The sequence below is a fragment of the Nuphar pumila genome, chromosome 3 (genome assembly GCF_984573655.1).
Source record: "Nuphar pumila chromosome 3, dmNupPumi1.hap1.1, whole genome shotgun sequence".
Classification (NCBI taxonomy): domain Eukaryota; kingdom Viridiplantae; phylum Streptophyta; class Magnoliopsida; order Nymphaeales; family Nymphaeaceae; genus Nuphar; species Nuphar pumila.
The window spans coordinates 122,066,951-122,087,126 of NC_143251.1; the positions used below are offsets into that span (position 1 = coordinate 122,066,951).

Sequence of the window (20,176 nt, forward strand, 5' to 3'; positions counted from 1 at the left end):
CATAAATACAAGAGGGGTTTATCCCCTATATATACACCACACATACACGAAAGAACCTTGGGACCATCCCCAACGGCTAGAAATAGAGGACTTTTGACAACTTACCATAGCTAAATAAATAAGAAAAACAAAAAATAAAATACTATTGTGCCCCTAATGGACACAGCCTATTATGTTGCTTTGAAAAGACTAAAATACCCCTAATTGGTATTTTCTATTACAACACTGAAAATATTATGGACTATATATATATGTATATATGTACAATGTTGAATAAATAAATATATATGTATGTGAATACATAGATATATATATATGTACAACTTAACAATCATATCTTCACAACGTTACAGGTTTTCTTCCCCAGTTTGTCTATGGATCTGTTTCATTCTTTGATGTGACATTGATAAATTTCTAGTTTAATGTACAAAAACATAGGCCTATGTCCATGATGGTAAAAATACAGCAAATTGATAGTAAGAATGGATGCAATATTGAGTTAGATTTTTTTTTTGGAGGAATATATTGAAAAAGGCATTTAACCATTGCAAAAAAGAACGATACAAATCATATGGACTATATACTCTTTATGTACTGAAGATGCATCAAATGCTATTGTAAGTTGAATCATGGATAGCAGGAACTCTTGTTTGGTATTTTTTTTAATGGGAAATTCCTTCAAAGTGAAGTAAGCCAGCATTGCTGTAATTAAATCATTAGATTGATTGACATGTTATCCACATGAAATGCTTCCTCCAACATGTAAGCTACAAAGTTAGAGTAACAAAAAACTGATTATCAAACTGTAAAGCATTCGAACATGAGGGGTGTATCACATCTTTTTATGAAATACAGTGGCCTCAGAGTACTAGTATATGGTTTTCTGTATAACAAAGAACTATTGTGTATTCAAGGTGTTGCATGGTATTAGCTTTCCTACTCATTAAATGGTGAGGAAAATTCTTTTAGTGGTTGTGGATAAACAATGACAGTTTATTCTTTCAGCATTCATCAAATGGAGTTGCATGGTCATAATCCTTTGGGAGCTTGCAGTTGCTCTTGATATGTAGACATTAGAGCAAATAACATACTTTTGACAAAGACTTTACCAAACTTTGCAGCTCCAGAAATGTTCTAGGCTTCTAGCCAATGATTTGATCAGTGATGTTCTTATCAATCCATTCCTTGATGCCCGGGGAGTTCCTTCTTGGATTTTGAGTTTCATGCTTTTTCTGGGTTGGTCTTGCTTCAGAAATTTGATAAATGAGTATTCATACTTGTGTTTTTTGCTTATTTATTGATGTTGAATTATTTGGTTGTTCATTGCTATATGTTTGTTGGTTTATTAGTTGTTCGTTATTAGTTATTACTATTTAATATGTTTTAGTAGTCTACCTCTAGGTCTATGTTACCGCGACATGGCACTTAGGGTGCCGTACCCGTGTCGACACACGGGTACGTGTACCTGGACACGGCATTTGCTGTGTCCTATATTGTATATTATATTTTCAATATATAATATATATTTTAGATATATAATATATATTTTCAGTATATATTTTAGATATATAATATATATTTTCAGTATATATTTTAGATATATAATATATATTTTTCAGTATATATTTAGCTGTGTCCCCGTACCCACAGTTTTTAGAATTGTTGTACACACGCACTGAAACGCCTCAAAAATCCAAGACTTGTAACTTTTAGAATAATTTAGAAAGCTTTTGAAATCATATGATTATCAGAGTTTAAATAGTAATTCAGCGGAAAATGATATTTTTCAAAACAAGTCAATGGACCTTGAGCGCATTATAGCGTAAACTTTCTTTTGTCGAATTTCACATAACCATTGAAATCAAATGGTTTCATAATGCAATTTCAATAATTGAGAATTTGTACATCAGATTTGCAACTCATTATATTTATTAAAACAAAAAAGAAGTTTAGTATAACAACTTTAGTAACTCAAGGTTTAATTAAAAGAGAATTTTTGAAACACTTTATACCAAATTTACCAACATGTCCTCAGGAGCGAAACGTCAGGGAAAGAGTTTCATCTTGATCTCATCACATCATCGTGTCATCGCAAGCTGCATCACCTGCCCATAAATGTGCCAGTTTTACGAAAAACTGGTAGGTACACAAGAGAGTCAATATAGAATTGAAATATGCAATTAAAACAAGTTATGAGTTATATTTAGCAGGTGCAATAGACTATGCAAATGAGTAAGCATTTCTAACATGAACATTTGAATATGTAAACAAATGAAGGTTCAGAGAATTTTACGGCAAGTAACTACCTAACTCATAAGGTGCAAGCAATTGCACCACAAGCAGTTTAGAAGTTGCACACGGTAAGCGATCATACAATAATAGTTATACTAATCACAAGCTGTAAGCAACTAATAAGACAGACAACTCCATTAGCCCTAGTTATAAACAGTTCATGGATTTCGAGCTGTAAGCAGTCACATTGACAAGCCAAGATAGTTCGACCAAGTAGTAAAGTATGTCATAGGTATCATATTGCAACTAGCATAATGCTATTATCATAAGCATTTAACTAGCATGAGCAACCAGTTATTACTAACAAGAAACTAGTGTAACGCTACAATAAGCGTGCATAATTCAACGAGTAGAATACTGAACTAAACAAGCAAGTCATGTCACAACATGCATATCTCGATAATGTAAATAGTTTATCTTATGTTTCGATATTAGCTGGCCAGGCGGGTACGCACAAGACACGAAACGTAGAAACAGTCGAGACCAGTCCAGGGGTTTATTATGCTATGTGTTTTAGATAACCCGGATGGCTGACTAAGTCTGCTCCTAAGGGGATGATCAGTGACTAAGAGAGTAAATCCCCAAAGGCATAGGTGGTCTGTGGATGCATCCAACTGTAAGCTACCATTTGTAGCTCATTCCCTTAACTTCAATGACTGGGGAATCCGAGTCTTTTGCCCGTAACTGCCATTAAAGGACCTGTCCATCGGAGTTTTGTACCATCCGTCCTCTCTCTTAATGAACCATGTCGAACAAGCACGACAGGGGTTTCTTAACCGCCGCCCCGTTCTACATGCTCTGGTCTTTCGACCCACTTGAGCATCTTGCCTGTGAAGGCAAAACCATCACCATTATGTGTGTTATACGCACCATTGCATGTTCGAGGTAAACATGGACCTCTCATTCTACTCATCGTAATACGCAACATACCTGTTCAAAAGTACAATCACGATGAGAGGTGGATGGATTTCTCATATGAAATCCCCAACACATCTGTTTTGTAAAAGTACACAGTATAATCACTCAATTTCATATTTGTCATGCTCTGGTCCTTTAGACCCTCACGAGCCTCTTGCCTGTTAGGCGATCATCAACATTACATGATTACAATAAGGTGCCAAAACACGATTCGAGGTTACCCCAAACCTCTCATCCGATCATCGTAACACCAATGTGACGTACATGTTCAAAGGTACGGCCATACCTGTTAAAAGGTACAACTACGATAAAAGGGAAAACAGTTTCTCGAAAGAAACCCCCAACATTTATCCTTTATAAGAGAAGTGATACAATAATTACTCAGTTTGATAAGATCAAGTCTCTTAATTTATATTAACACAATGACATCTTGCACGATACGAGATTTGCCTCGAATCACTCTTTTGAAGTGACAATATCGCATGCAGGGGATCACCGCGGATCTTGCTTCCGTTCTCTAAAGACACGACTATTTGAGAGACTTGCTTGATATATTGCAACTCCCAAAACTTTCGAGTTTGCTTTGCAAGGTTTCGACCTTGATAAGTTGTAACCCTTTTCAGAGTTTCTGAATCATATCAAAATATCAATTTATAGTTGTAAAACATTCTATTCGAAAGTGTTGTCTTGGAAAACTTAGTTGCACTTTCGCAACCTGCAAGACTTCCAAATTTTCGCTTTTACAAAATGGTGCATTTGAAAACTGGATTCGCATAAGGACTCCTTTTAAGACGAACCGTTGCGCACAAGCGCAACTCACATCTTTCGTAAATTAACAAAAATAGGATATATAAAAGGCTGCATCGACTTGTATACAATAACTGTGAGCATGAGAACATTATAGCGTGATAGCAAAGTACTAAGCAATACTCGATATGCAAAAATCACACCTCGAGCGAAAGATGTATAAGTAAAATGCACGAGGTACAAATTTGTACATCGATCAAATATCTAAACAAGCAAGTAAATATGTAAATATGCAAATAATGCATGAGGTACAAAACCATACATCAGTCAAATATCTAAGCAATCAAGTAAATGTGTAACTAAGGCATGAGGTACGAAACCATATCTCAACCAATAAGCGTGCAGGCAAGTAAATACGCAAAGCAGAGAAGTACAAGAAGGAAATAAAGTACGATTAGGCATCTCTAGCATGACTATTAATTATTTCAACTTAATTCAGTTCATCTACTGCCCTTTTTGCGCAACTTTCCCCTACCTTGAGGGTTTCAGGGTTGCACGCGTCGTTGTACGTAGTAATGTACGTCTCGAGCCGCAGGACGCAAGCGTGCTCCATCGTGCAATCTGTGAAGAACAAATAAATAGCGACTCAAATAAGAAATAGAAAGGGCTTGGTGGACTCAGCTGTGATCCTGATCCAACCCGACATTAGACAAGGGATGTCGGTCCGCTAGGGCACTTGGCGGTGACAGAAGGTGGTAGGGGCCCGACCCTCCGCCCATCTTTTGACATCGTGGACAGGGGCAAAGGCTAGGCTGCTGCCACCTGCCAGAAGGCAGAAAACTGCAGAGCTTAGCTCCTGCCGATAGTTGGAAATCATAGGAGGCAATAGGGGCTCAACCCATGTCGACCCACCGAAAGGACTCAGTCGGCAGGGACTCAGCCCCTGCCGATTTGCCAGAGAGCGAGTGGCAGGGGCAAAGCCCACTGCCGGAAGGGGGGTGCATGGCAGGGGTCGAGGCCCCTACTCGTTAGAAACATCAAACGACAGGGGCTGCTGCCGGAATAAGACGCACGGCATGGGCCGAGGCCCATGCCTGATAAAAACCCCAAATGGCAGGGATCGAGGTCCCTGCCTATCGAAATAAGCACACGATAGGGGCCGTGGCCCCTGCCTGACGGGAGCGACAAACGACAGGGGTCGAAGCCCCTGCCTACCAAACAAGTTGAAGGGAGGGTGCAAGGGGATCGGCGACGCTGTCGCCGGATAGATTCCAGAGATAGGGGAGAGAGATCGGGTTACCTGAGGGAGATGGCACGGTTGCCGGCAACAACTTGCAGGAGGGGAGCTCGCTGGAAGGAACCCTAGATCGACTGCGATGCCGCCGAAGCTCGCAAGGAGATGAGAGGAGCGGAACGGCACGGGGGAAACCACCGGCATCGGGCTTCAGCCGATAGACGAGAGAAGAGGGAGCGAGGGGAGGTGTCGGTAGGGGTTGCCGGTGAGGCTATCACCCGTAGGGAACGAGAAGGGGGGGAGGTGCATCGATCCTCCCCTCCCGCAACGCTCTTAAAGAGCTCGGGGAGGGGCGACATTCGGGGAAACCCTCAAGGGGTTTCCCTTATCCTGTCGAGGGAGTCCAGCAGTGTGGGCGAGGTACGACGCACAACAGAGATGCGTCAGGTTTTAAAAACCCTAACGAGAATGGGCTCGAGTCGGGTCCAGACCTGTCTCGGGTCCGATATATATATATATATACATGGGTTTTACATCCTACCCCTCTTAAAAAAATTTCGTCCGCGAAATATTTATTTAAAGATTAATTGCAACGATCCGGTTCTTAGTTAATCGCTGTTAATGAAGATGCACCATATGTGTGAGTGATCCTAAACACGTATGCTATTAAAGTAATCAAGACAACACATAATGAATTCCTCAGAAAGGTTCGAAGCCAACAACTCTATCGAACAAAATGTGGGTGATTTTGTTAATAATTTATGTCTTCGCAAGAGTTTATATGGAGCCACCAAAAGGGTTTGGCAGAAGACTATAAGAATGTTTATTCGTCGCCTTCTACTAGATTTGATACGAATGAAGAGACACAACGAGACATTGCTCTAGTTTGTTTACGTTCCTTGAACGGGGGTTTCTGTACTTTATCATAATCAGGTTGTCGTTCATTGCTCTTGCTATTTCTAACAGACTCTTTGTCCGGAATAGCCTTAACTTCATAGAAGACAAACACATATCCTCGTATCACGATCTAGAATCAGTAAGGGTCTGATTCTCTAATCTAAAACCAGTATATAATAATCATGCTACAAAAAAAAACCAAATTTAAAGATTCATAATTGGCTATATCAATTGCTCTCAGAAGAGCATCACAACACACCATAATCTTCTATGAAAAGAAAATCTACCAGTTCCACGCTGGATCACCTGGTCTGAGAAATGTACAACCTCACAAGGAATTATCGCCCTAGATGGTTTACCTGGTCTTGGACAATATACTTCCTCACAGGAATTCACCGTCTTTACGGCTACCCGATCTTGGACAGTGTACTTCCTCACAGAGATTCACCGCTCTAGCCGGATTACCTGATCTTGATCATACATACCCTCACAGAAAATCCTTTACGGACAAGGTCCTCAACAAGTACTATATTCAGTGATGCATGTATCAAAACAAACGACCTCTGTCAGGGTCGATAGCCACCAATAATGGGCACAAGTATATATATCATCATTGAGCATCACATCACTTCATATGATACTAAAATCATAAAATCACGCATTTCACCAATAAGGTTATATGAACCATAGTTCACTATTGATCTTAAACATTTATCGTATGCATTCAATATTTTCTATCATGTGGTATTTCAATCACATAATCCAGAAGCATGTTATCCAAGGCCTCATATATTGCCACAATGAACATTGCATTCCTCAAATAAGACCTCGAAGCATGCGTAAACAAAGCATGAGTTCTATACCCATGAGAACACACACATTATGTAATATGAATCAACCAAACTTCAACATACGTCACTCCTACGTAGTTCGAGTTATGCACGTAGGATTCAAGTTTATATTTCTCTAAGACATTCAGATTATTGCATCCTCTTTATAAGCATTTACAATTGTTACATCAAATCACATTCAATTATATTCAGCGTGAAACACACACACACACCTCCTAAGTAATTTAGTTAGACATTCATAATACTCTTCGATCATGCTATACAGGTATGATATACTTACTCAGACAATCATAATATGATCATTCGCGATGAAACTATGTTGGCGTGATATATCATTAACCTAATAAGGAAAATCAAATCATTTGTAAGCGCGATATGACATTCACCTAATAAGTCAAAACTAATCATTTATAGCCGTGAGGTTCCATTCACCTAAATGCTAATGTAAGCATCACAATCATGAGAATCTCGGAGACTCAAAATTTATACGTAATTTTCATTGATAAGTTTTTACTAGACAAAAATGTGTACCCAAAACACACAAAAGTCTTAAACTAAGACTATCAAAGCATATATTAGCTATTCTCTATGTGTTCTGTCGTAGTAGAGTAGACATGGGTTACTGCTTTTAGCCTTTACTTGCGGTTTGTTTCTTTAAATCTGACGCCTTTTTACTACAATTTCGGGCAAAATGCCCCATCTTTCTACAATATAAATAGCCACCAGTGCCACTGGGGTATGGTTGTCCACGATGAACATAATTGTCATTTAGGCATCTGAGGTTTAACGGTCGTTGTGGCTCATTTTCTTCACCAAGTTTATGTTTTTTTTTTCAGGTCGAAGCTTGTTATCATTACGATATACAATAGACTTTTTATCGCGACATTGATTAAGGTGGCATTCGTCAGCAGAACAACCCACCTTTCCACATAAAGTACAATAATTGGGGTTCCAAAAGCATATCAGACTGGAGAGGACTTGAGGGATAACACCTCGTTCTAGATTGGTGCTTTAGCAAACCAACCTATCCACCTTATGGTCCAGGTTTTGGACCATCGCTTGGAGCCATTCAACTGCTCCGGTTAATGCGTCCATTGACTTGATCAGTTCATTAAATGACATCTAAGCAGAAACATATTTCTTTAATTAAAATAAATATTAAACAATTTAACTAACAAAACTTATAGTGCGACGTAGATGCCAGATGATCAAGAATTACTGCTTTCCCTGTCGCTCTGATACCAAGTTGTAACGCCTCAAAAATCCAAGACTTGTAACTTTTAGAATAATTTAGAAAGCTTTTGAAATCATATGATTATCAGAGTTTAAATAGTAATTCAGCGGAAAATGATATTTTTCAAAACAAGTCAATGGACCTTGAGCGCATTATAGCGTAAACTTTCTTTTGTCGAATTTCACATAACCATTGAAATCAAATGGTTTCATAACGCAGTTTCAATAATTGAGAATTTGTACATCAGATTTGCAACTTATTATATTTATTAAAACAAAAAAGAAGTTTAGTATAACAGTTTTAGTAACTCAAGGTTTAATTAAAAGAGAATTTTTGAAACACTTTATACCAAATTTACCAACATGTCCTCAGGAGCGAAACGTCAGGGAAAGAGCTTCATCTTAATACATAAAGAGTACAGTAAACAAGGGAGTATTTCTATCTTCTTCTTCTGAATTAAGTTTAATTGCTTATACTGACTCTGATTGGGGAGGTGACCCAAATAACCGTCACTCCACCACCGGTTTTTATATTTTTTAGGTGAATCATTAATTTCTTGGAGATGTAAGAAGCAACCGAAAGTATCGCTTTCATCCACCGAAGCTGAGTATAGAGCCATGGCATCTACCACCATGGAGATTGTTTGGATTCACAACTTGTTGGAAGATATGAATATTCAAGTTCAAGGGCCCACAAAATTATGTTGTGATAATAAAAGTGCAATCTACATTGCCAAAAATCACACATTTCATGAGTGCATAAAGCATATCGAGATGAACTGTCACTATGTTCGTTAAGAATATTTAAGAACCATTGACCTTCCTTATGTTACATCAGAATATCAACTGACAGACTTCTTCACCAAGGCGCTGTGTTCTCCAAGATTTAACTTCCTTCTTGGCAAACTTTCAGTTGTGTCACCCTAAGTTTGAAGGGGGGTGTTAAAATACCGTCTCTTTTATATATATTCATATATATATATATATATAAAAAGATACATATATATATAGGTATACAACAACAACAACAACTACACCTTCATCCCAAAACAATTGGGGTCGGCGATATGAACCAAAAAAGAAAATCAATCTAGGTCTTCCACATGAATCCTTCTCCTCCAATCATTTCTATCTAATGCCATGTCCTCGGTGAGGTTCAAAGCATTCATATCCTTTCCTATCATCTCCATCCATGTCTTCCTAGGCCTACCCCGACCTCTTTTAATTAATATATTTTCTCATTTCTCCATCCTTCTAACTGGAGCATCATTAGGCCTTCACCGAATATGTCCAAACCATCCGAAACGATTCTCTCTCATCTTATTTTCAATAGGTGCAACACCTACCTTCTTACGTATCTTCTCGTTCCGAATCTTATCTTTTATTGTATTTCCACACATCCATCTAAGCATACGCATCTCAGCTACACTCATTTTTTGAATATGATGTCTCTTGGCAGCCCAACATTCCGTACCATATAGTAAAGCGGGCCTAATAGTCGTCCTTTAAAACTTTTCCTTCAACCGCAATGGCATTCTACGATAGCACAACACTCCAGTTGCACTTTTCCATTTCATCTACCCAACCTTTATCCTATGATTTACATCTCCATCAATTTCTCCATACTTTTGAATGATAGATCCCAAATATTTGAAACAATCATCCACCAGTATTTCTTGCTCACCAAGCTTCATTACACTCCCATCACTACTTCGTTGCTTACTAAACTGACATTCCATATATTCTGTCTTACTCTTACTCAACTTAAAACCTCTTGCTTCCAATGTCTGTATCCATAATTCTAACTTAGCATTAATCCCAGCTCTAGACTCATCAATCAAAACAATATCATTAGCAAGCAACATACACCACGACACATTTTCTTGAATTGATCTCATAAGGTCATCCATCACTATAGCAAATAGGAAAGGGCTTAAAGCAGATCCTTGATGTAACCCAACCGTTAATAGGAAAATTGGTTGTCACCCCTCTACAAGTGCGGACATTGGTTACTACTCCTTCATACATATCTTTAATTATACTAATGTACTTGAGAGAAACACCTTTCTTCATCATTGTCCACCAGAGAACGTCCCTAGGTACTCTATCGTATGCTTTCTCTAAATCAATAAAAACCATATGCAAATCTTTGTTCCTCTCTCTATTTCTCTCAATAAGTTGTCTAAGAAGATGTATAGCTTCCATAGTTGATCTTCCAGGCATAAAACTAAATTGATTCTCCGATATCATGACAACCTTCCTCAACCTAGACTCAATCACCCTCTCCCAAAGTTTCATAGTATGACTCATGAGTTTTATACCATGATAGTTTGTGCAATCTTGTATATCACCCTTATTCTTATATAGAGGCACCAAAGTACTCTTCCTCCACTCATTAGGCATCTTATTTGTTCGCCAAATCTTGTTAAAAAGATTTATCAACCATTCTAAACCTTTCTCTCCCAAGCATTTTCAAGCCTCGATAGGTATACCATCTGGGCCAACTGCCCTTCTTGATTTCATTTTCTTCAAAGCTGCTGCAATTTCTTTCTGTTGAATCTTGCGCATGAAGTCACGATTCATCTCTGGAAAAGGAATGGAGAAGTCTCCAAGATCCTGAGCATGACTTCCATTAAAAAGCTTATCAAAATAATCTTTCCATCTCTCCTTAATCTCCTCATCTTTGACTAAAACCCTTTGCGTTTCATCTTTGATACATCTAACCATACCCAGATCCCTCGATCTCCTATCTCTTATCTTTGCAAGCCTATAAATATCCTTCTTGCCTCTTTGGTATCCAACTTGTCATAAACCTCCTTATATACCTTATCTCTCGCATTTCGAACTACTTTTTTAGCTTCTTTCTTTGCTATCATATACTTCTCCAAATTCTCATTATCACGACTCTTACTTAGATTTCTATAACACTCTCTTTTAACCTTAATAGATAATTTGACATCCTCGTTCGACCATGATATATCCTTATCTAGCGGTGCACCGCCTTTAGATTCACCCAATACCTCCTTAGCCACCTTTCTCATGTCACCCGCTATCTTATTCCACATTGATTCTGAATCCTCCTCGAGGCACCAATCTGTTAAATATGTATATGTAAATGAATATATTTCTGTACTGTATTGTACCACTTGTACAGCATACTGTACTGTATTGTACTACTGTACTGTATTGTACTGTATTGTACAGCATACTGTATTGTATTGTACTATTGTACTGTATTGTACAGCATACTGTACTGTATTGTACTATTGTACTGTATTGTACCACTCGTACAACATATAAATATCAATGGAAAGGGGAGAAGACATCATTGCCGCCCAACATTTTTTTTCTCTCTTCCCTCTTACCTCTCTCTCTATCTCTTGCTACGATAGTAAGGTGACTCCCACATCTGATTTCTCACATGGTATCAGAGCCAAGGGCGTGGTAATCACGATCATCTGGAAGGCCCCTAAGGACCTTGACGTGCGTTTTTGGGCGTTCTCAAGGAAAGTGTTTTTTTTTTTTCATCTTTTCTCTGTTGTTTCTTCGTTGAATCACTATATTTCGACGTCGTTTCTTCATTTCCTCATATCGTGCATCTTTTCCTTCTTACATATTCTGTTATCCCCAATTTTATCAACCCTAATTTCTGTTTTCCCCAAATTTGGGAACCCTCATTTCTCAAAAGTGCCTCTTTTCTCAAACTTCTTGTGATTTCTTATCTATTTCTTGCAATATAGTTGATAAATCGTACATTCTGCACGATTAACTAAAAAATCGTGATTTCCAAAACTCAAAAATTTCTGTCCGTACGGTTATGTCCGTACAACCTACGAATTTCTGTCGTGCTGTTTGATTCATCTTTTATCTTCTTCCTTATGGATTCTAAAATCAGCCCCGGATTTCTTTCTCAACTTGTTTCTCACAAATTAACTCATGATAACTACTTACTTTGGAAACGCCAAATTCTGCCGTTTATCCGAAGTCATGGTCTTTCCGGGCATCTGGATGGGGGATCACCCGCCCCACCTATGACTATTACGCAAGAGGTAACTGGTAATGATGGGAAGGTGAGTTGCATTGCTATTCCAAATCCTGCGTATGATGTTTGGTTTCAGAAGGACCAATCTGTGGTTGCCTATTTGACTGCCACGTTATCTGATCGTATATTACAAACTATCTCTGACCATTTTACTGCTGCAGAACTATGGAGACATCTTGCTCACTCTTATTCACAGGTTTCTGAATCACGTGCACTTCAACTGAAATGGCAGTTCCAATCTATGCGAAAGGGAACTAAGACTATTACTGAATTTCTAGGGGATATCAAAATTATCATTGATCAGTTGGCCGCTATTGGATATCCTGTTTCTGACAGAGATGTTGTTCAGCAGGTATTGGGAAGCCTTGGGCCCCAATATCGTATGTTTTGCACTGCATTACAGGTTGCCTCTACACTTCCATGCTTTGAGGATTTACAGGCCAAACTCCTACAGTATGAAGTTAGTTTGACTCAAGATCATCTTATTGATGATCCTCATCCTGTCATGTTTACATCTGGGTCTACCTCATTTCGTCCACCTGCTGCTCATATGGGCCGTGGAGGACTCCTTCCTACTCCTATTGCTCCACCTGCCACTAGAGGTACCCGTGTCCCTACTTGCTTCCATTGCAACAAGCGTGGCCATGTGAAAGCAGATTGTTGGCACAACCCACAGAATCGCAACAAGGCAGGGAGGCCAGGACCAAGAGCTGGACAGATGAATGTTAGACAGTTTCAGGGGCAGCCGCAGGGAAATTTTCGAGCACATCAGGGTACTGATCAGGGACACAGTGCAGGGTTGCCACATGATGTGCAACAAATTCTGATGACTGCATTTAACAACATGAATTTGCGTCAGAATGATGATGGAGTTTGGTATATTGATTCTGGAGCAGCCGCACATGTTACTTCTGATGCAGGTAAACTTTCCAACATGGTTCCTTATATTGGCACTGGCACTATTGTCACGGGAGATGGTTCCCACCACCCTATTTCTCATACTGGAAATGCATCTCTCTCTTTGTCACAATCTACACTACCATTGAAAAATGTCTTACTCACTCCTGCCATTGAGAAAAACATTTTATCTGTTTCTAAATTGGTTGATGAAACAAATTCATCCATGGAATTTACTCCGTCTTCTGTTTGTCTTAAGGACCTTCGAACCAAGAAGATGCTCGCTAAGGGTGAACGACGCGGAAACATGTACGTCTTCGAAGCAGCCCCCGGGACTTTGAAGACGTCATCTACCGTGTCTCCATCTTTTCCTGCTTATTTGGGTCAGTCTTCTTCTGTTATGCAATGTAATAAGCCAGTTTCTTGGCATCGTCGGTTAGGTCATTGTAGTCAAGGGTTCCTTGACAAATTGTCTTCTCAGGGTTTTATTCCCAAAGTCAAATTAGATCATAAGTGTCCTAGTTGTAATGTCTGCAAGAGTCATGTACTTCCCTTTCAAAGTATCAATAAAAGAGCTTCCAAGCCATTTGAAATTATTCACTCTGATGTTTGGGGCCCAGCTCCTGTTTCATCTCTATCTAGCTCTCGTTATTATGTGTTATTTCTTGACTCTTTCACTCGTTACACTTGGATTTACTTTATGAAATCTAAATCTGAAGTGTTCAAACTTTTCAAACAATTCCATGCTCTTGTTCAGAACCTTTTCAATTCAAATATCACTTATTTCCAGTGTGATGGTGGTGGAGAATACATATCTCATGATTTTAGTGAATATTTAAAGGACCATGGCATCACACGTAACTCCTCTTGTCCTTACACTCCACAACAGAATGGAGTAGCAGAACGTAAGCATCGGCATATTGTTGAAACCGCGTTAAGTATGATGCACAATATTGATATTTCTTTCTCTCTTTGGACTGAGGCCTTTCACACTGCAGTGCATATCATTAACAGGTTGCCTATGGAATTATTAGGAGATCAGTCTCATTATTTGCTTCACGGTTCTCACCCTTCTTATGATGATTTGCATGCTTTCGGATGCATTTGTTATGTCCATGTGGATCATTCTTTATGTAACAAGTTTCAGGACAGAGCAGTTCAGTGCAGATTTCTGGGATATGCCGATGGGTATAAAGGATATAGATGTTATGATCCTATTTTGGGTAAGATTAAGGTGTCTAGAAATGTTGTTTTTGATGATGACCATTTCAGCACTTGTGATACTTCTCAGGTATATGAGCAAACTACTTATGATCCATGGCTTTGTGATACTTTGCTATATGACTCTATCAGAGATCCTGTTGTTGATGAACCAATTCAGTTTGAAGCAGACAACTCCATCATCCAGGATGCACCTTCACGATTTTCAGGTTTGGTTTATGCCCGTCGAGGAGCCCCTTCAACTCCATCTCACGAGGCTCCCCCTCTTCGACGATCCACACGTGAAAGGCATCCTATCCATCGTTGGGTTAGTTACAACAATTTTTCTCTTGACTTTCAGTTGTTTCTAACCAATGTGGCCAAAGAGAAAGAGCCGTCTACTTTCCATCAGGCAGCCCATTCTCGAGTTTGGGTTGAAGCTATGAACGAAGAAATGGCAGCACTTCATGAATGTCATACATGGGATATTGTTCCTCGACCTGTTGATAGAAATGTTGTTGGTTCCAAATGGGTTTACAAGATCAAGCGTAAACCAGATGGTAGCATTGAAAGATATAAAGCTTGCCTTGTTGCACGCGGATTCACACAACAATATGGGCAAGATTATGAGGAAACTTTTAGCCCTGTTGTCAAAATTGGCACCATTCGTGTGATCCTCACTTTGGCACTTCAGCATGGTTGGTCACTTAGCCAGTTGGATGTCAAGAATGCGTTCCTACATGAGGACTTGAAGGAAGAGGTGTATATGGAGCAACCTCTTGGATATAGTGAACATGATGCGGCTACATGGGTTTGTAAATTGAGAAGGTCTCTTTATGGTTTAAAACAGGCATCTCGGTCTTGGTTTGAGAGTTTCTCCATGGAAATTCAGCAACATGGCTTTTCTAAGAGTATACTTGATCATTCTTTATTTATGTATAAGAATGATCATGTTACTACTTGGGTTCTTATATATGTTGATGACATCATTATCACTGGGAGTGATGATGCACATATTGCCTTGGTCAAGTCTTTACTCATGGCCAAATTCAAGATGAAGGACTTAGGCCCATTGCGATACTTCTTGGGAGTTGAAGTCGATAGACAAGATGATCGACTCACTCTAAGTCAACACAAGTATACTCTTGACATTCTTCACACCACTGGTATGATTAATTGTAAACCTCTCAGCACCCCATCTGTCTTAAATCATAAGTTTAGTGCAAAAGAAGGCCAATTATATCATGATTCCACTTTATATCGCCGCATTGTTGGTATGTTGCAATATCTTACATTTACAAGACCTGACATTGCTTATGCTGTAAATCAAGCATCTCAGTTTATGCATGCTCCCACTGATTGTCATATGGAATGTATTAAGCGTATTCTCAGATATCTGAAAGGGACTATTGGAGATGGATTGCTCTATCACAAAGATGAAAGCTTCACTACAGGACACCGTTTACTTACATATTGTGATGCAGATTGGGGTGGGGACCCTGATGAGCGTAGGTCGGTTTCAGGATATTGTGTTTTTATTGACCCAAATATTGTCACTTGGAGTAGTAAGAAACAAAAGGCCATTGCTAAATCCAGCACTGAGGCAGAGTACAGGGCAATGGCAGCAGGGACAGCTGATGTCACTTGGGTACGACATCTTCTTCAAGAGTTGAATGAACCTATCTCTTCCTCTCTGCTTTTATGTGATAATCAAAGTGCCATTAATATTTCTTTTAACCCTATTCATCATTGTCGCACGAAGCACATTGAGATTGATCAGCATTTTGTTAGACAAAAGATTGAAACAGAAGAAATTGAGGCTTCGTATGTCAGATCAGAAGACCAAGTAGCAGACATCTTCACCAAAGGATTGATTAGTCATCAATTTTGGTTACTTAAGGGCAAGTTGAGCATGATTGAAGATCATCCTCAACTTGAGGGAGGCTGTTAAATATGTATATGTAAATGAATATATTTCTGTACTGTATTGTACCACTTGTACAGCATACTGTACTGTATTGTACTACTGTACTGTATTATACTGTATTGTACAGCATACTGTACTGTATTGTACTATTGTACTGTATTGTACTGTGTTGTACAATATACTGTACTGTATTGTACTATTGTACTGTATTGTACCACTCGTACAACATATAAATATCAATGGAAAGGGGAGAAGACATCATTGCCGCCCAACATTTTTTTCTCTCTTCCCTCTTACCTCTCTCTCTATCTCTTGCTACGATAGTAAGGTGACTCCCACATCTGATTTCTCACACAATCAACTTCCTTAACTACCTGCTCTACAAACATTCCTTGTTTAGCTCATTTCAGTGCCCACCACTTAATTCTAGGATCTATCTATGTATATATATATATCTCCAACCCAATAAGGGTATTTATGTAAATTCACATGTTTTACGCATATTCTCATTTGAAAATATGTTGTATTTGTTTTTTATTTTCTTTTTTGTATTTTCCTTTTTTTCTTTTTTTGTTCTTTTCCATTCATTTAATGAGATGTCACATGGGGGACCTCCAACACATAGGTTGGAGCACCCTCCAATAGTTACTTTTCTAACCATTGGAGGGGATCCAACATATGTATTGGAGCCCCCCCACCCCCATTGCTCCAATGTAGTATAAATAGGGGTGACCCCCTTGAGCTTCTTCATTCTTTTCTAAGGCCCTTTTTGGGACCCAAGTTATTAAAGTTGATATTTTTTATGCCCTTGTGCATGTGTATCCGTGCCTTTGTGCACTTGTGAGAGTTCTCCTTTGTGCCTTTGTGCACACTTTGTGGTTCCGACATTGTGTTTATATACAAAATCTCTTTTTATAGGGATTCTCACAATTGAATGTGTTGTCAGATAAAATAAGACCTGACGTACCCATTTATTCTTTGGTTATCTCAAGGGAGAGTATAGGATGGTATAAAAACTCCGATGGACAAGTTGTTAACAACTATGCTCCTCGAGTAGCAATGACTCAGTGTCCCCGGTCATCGGAGTTAGAGGACTGGGCTACCAAATATTATCTCAGGTGATAGCTCCCAATGAGTTCTGCAGATGTATTCCCTGGTAACAAGTGGCTTCTGAGGAATTCTCTTTCGGTCATTAGGTCATCCCCTTGAGAGTGGACTCAGCTAGTTGTCTTGGATATTAAAATATATGGAATAATAAACCCCCGACAGTCGTAGTTGTTAAAACGTTTATCTTGTGTGTACCCACATGTCAGTAATTATCGAAACAAGTTCACCATGCTCATTTTTACTTATTTTGAAACTACATGTGAAATAACACATATGTTAGTCTTGTTATGACTTTTGATATCTATGCACCTACCAAGCTTTCATAAGTCTGACCCATTTTATGGAGGCAATGATTAGGTTGATGCGGCAGGCAATGACGCGATGAAATCAAGAACCCACTCTCTTTCTGTTGTTTCGCTCTTGAGCACGTTTTATAATTTTGTATAAGGGTTTCTTTTGTAATACCTCATTTTGTGTAAACTTTAATTATCAAAAACCTTGTTTTGATTCTACGTGGTTTCAATGATTGTATGGAGATATAAATCCATTGTGTAAAGGAAAGTTCGCCCGTAATGTGCCCAAGGTCCGTTGACTTGTTCTTTCAAACATTGTTTTTTGTTGAACTACCATTTTAAACTCTGAAAAAGGATTGATTGCAAAGCTTCAAAAAATTTTTCTAAAGGGTTTACAACTTCGGGATTTTGGGATGTTACATTTGTTGCAATTCATTCTATGTCTTTGCTTTTATTTTCACCAATTCAGAGTTAGATTTCTCTATATGGAGAGTTTTTCATTTTTGCCAAGATTGATGCTCTATATGGGTAAAATACCTATTAAAATACATGGGTAAAATAGCCAATTTGCCTTAGAGTTGACAATTTTCGTAAGCTCCATGAACCAAGCATCCATTTGTATGGGTTCACACGAGTCGAGCTTAGGCTGGCTCGGCTTGACTCGTTCAAAAAAATAGTTCAAGCTCGGCTGGAGCTTGAGCTTGAGCTGAGCTTGAACAACTTTTGTCCAAACTTGGCTTGAGTCGAACTCGAGCTTGGCTTGGCTTGGCTCGGCTTGAGCCGAACATTTTTTTGAAAAAAAAGCTTAAAGTGTAGTGATGACAGTGAGTTTTGAACTACCCACCTCTTCGGAAAAAGGCTAACACCTTACTCATCTAAGCAAAACCTTCTGATGTGCTTAGTTAACATAAATTATTCATATACTATACTGGGTGCATTATATAACTACACAAACCGAGCTCAACCGAACTTGATTGCCTGATCAAGCTCGGTTCGTTTATGTGTACCGAGCTTGAGTCTGTGCTCAAGCTCGGCTCATTTATCTATCTGAACACGTTCAAGCCACGCTTAAATGAGTCGAGCTCAAGCCGACTCCGAGCTAGCTCGGCTCATTGTGCACCCCTATCCATTTGAATTAGCTTACTTTAACCCAGGTGTGTATTTGTAATATTTGAAATGTTAGGTGGTATTTGTAAATATACCATAAGTTGGGCGTGTATATGTAAATTTATCTATTTTCTTATTTCTTTGATTTACATGTGTTCAGGTGTATGCATTATTTCAGCAATGATAAACTTCCCTAAAGAAGAGCACTGAAAAACTTGAAATCAATTGCAGCTTACAGAGAACATATATATTGGATCGTGTGTGCAGACAGAAGCTGATGTGCACATGCTTTCAGGTGATTTGGTATGTAATCTTTATGTTTTCATGTGATTTCTGGGTCTCATGCTCTGTTATCATTAGTGAATATAACTTTCAACTGGTTGCTTGGCTATGTGGTTCCTGTGCACATAGGCATGTTTGCTGCATAAACATGTCCACACTTGATTGGTTCTTTCCTTTTTGAAAAAATCAGTGGTAAAATAGAATGCTTCAGCACTTGAAGGCATCCCTAATCGATAACGAATGATGCATTTGCCTTCTGGTAAAAGTACTTGAAATGAAATGCTTAAATCAGGCCTGATGCAAATTCATTTGGAAAATAATAAAATAAGAAAAAAAAAAGTTTGAAAGCCTTTGGTTGATGATTGGTGAGTTGTTGGCTGACTTGGATGAGCCTGAGTGAAGGGACAGAAACATAGCTGAATTTTGTTAGTTTGTATGGACTTGGAAATGCTGGAGGTTTTCCTGCCACACAGTTGACTAGGCAGAATTGGTGCTTTTTCTTAAGCTCAGTCAAGTCAATCAAGTTCTCTCCAGCTCTTGCTCTAGAGTATCTTATTAGGTTTTTGTGCTTAACTAGGAGAATGCGATGGTAAAGACATGTTACATCATGGTTGATTCAGTCAAAATCAGAAATATAATGCAGTGATCCATTTCAGAATTAGTGCTTGTCTAAATTTCTCAACCTGTATTCTATTTCCTCCTCAGGGAATCACTGCAATATTGAACTTCCAGAGCCAAAGCGAGATGTCAAATTGGGGAATTAATTCAGAGTACATAATTGATTCATGCCATAGGCTTAATATACTCATGATCAACTATCCAATCAGGTAGCATGATTTGGTATTTTTTTTTTGTACAATTTACAAACTTTATGTCCATTGCTAGGGTTCATTATGCTGAGGCTTCTTCTCTAATTGCAAGTTAATATTCTTATGGCCTGTATTTGAAATTTGGTCTGATTGTTTAGCATCAACACTTTCATGTGCGAGCAAATGGAAGAGAAAGAATGGCAGACATTGTTTATCTTGGGAGAAAATCAAATTGTTGATCAGCTTGCTAAACATTTATCTTCTAGTTATCACTAGATTCTTAAAGGCCAATTCTCTATGTTTCTTGCTGTTAAGGCTATCCATGTGGTAGTTGTAATGA

The 20,176-nt window shown here is 38.7% G+C and overlaps 1 protein-coding gene across 1 annotated transcript in view; it reads left to right on the forward strand.

Annotated features, from left to right (window-relative positions):
* Positions 1 to 18,993: 18,993 nt before the first annotated feature.
* The window catches only part of LOC149843559 (phosphoglucan phosphatase LSF1, chloroplastic-like), a 115,789-nt gene continuing 114,606 nt past the window's right edge, over positions 18,994 to 20,176 (forward strand). Inside the window, exons 1-2 of the mRNA XM_089999899.1 lie at positions 18,994 to 19,048; positions 19,733 to 19,854. Coding sequence (XP_089856025.1) covers positions 19,031 to 19,048; positions 19,733 to 19,854 — 140 coding nt within the window. The 5' untranslated portion in view covers positions 18,994 to 19,030. The remainder of the gene's footprint in view (positions 19,049 to 19,732; positions 19,855 to 20,176) is intronic.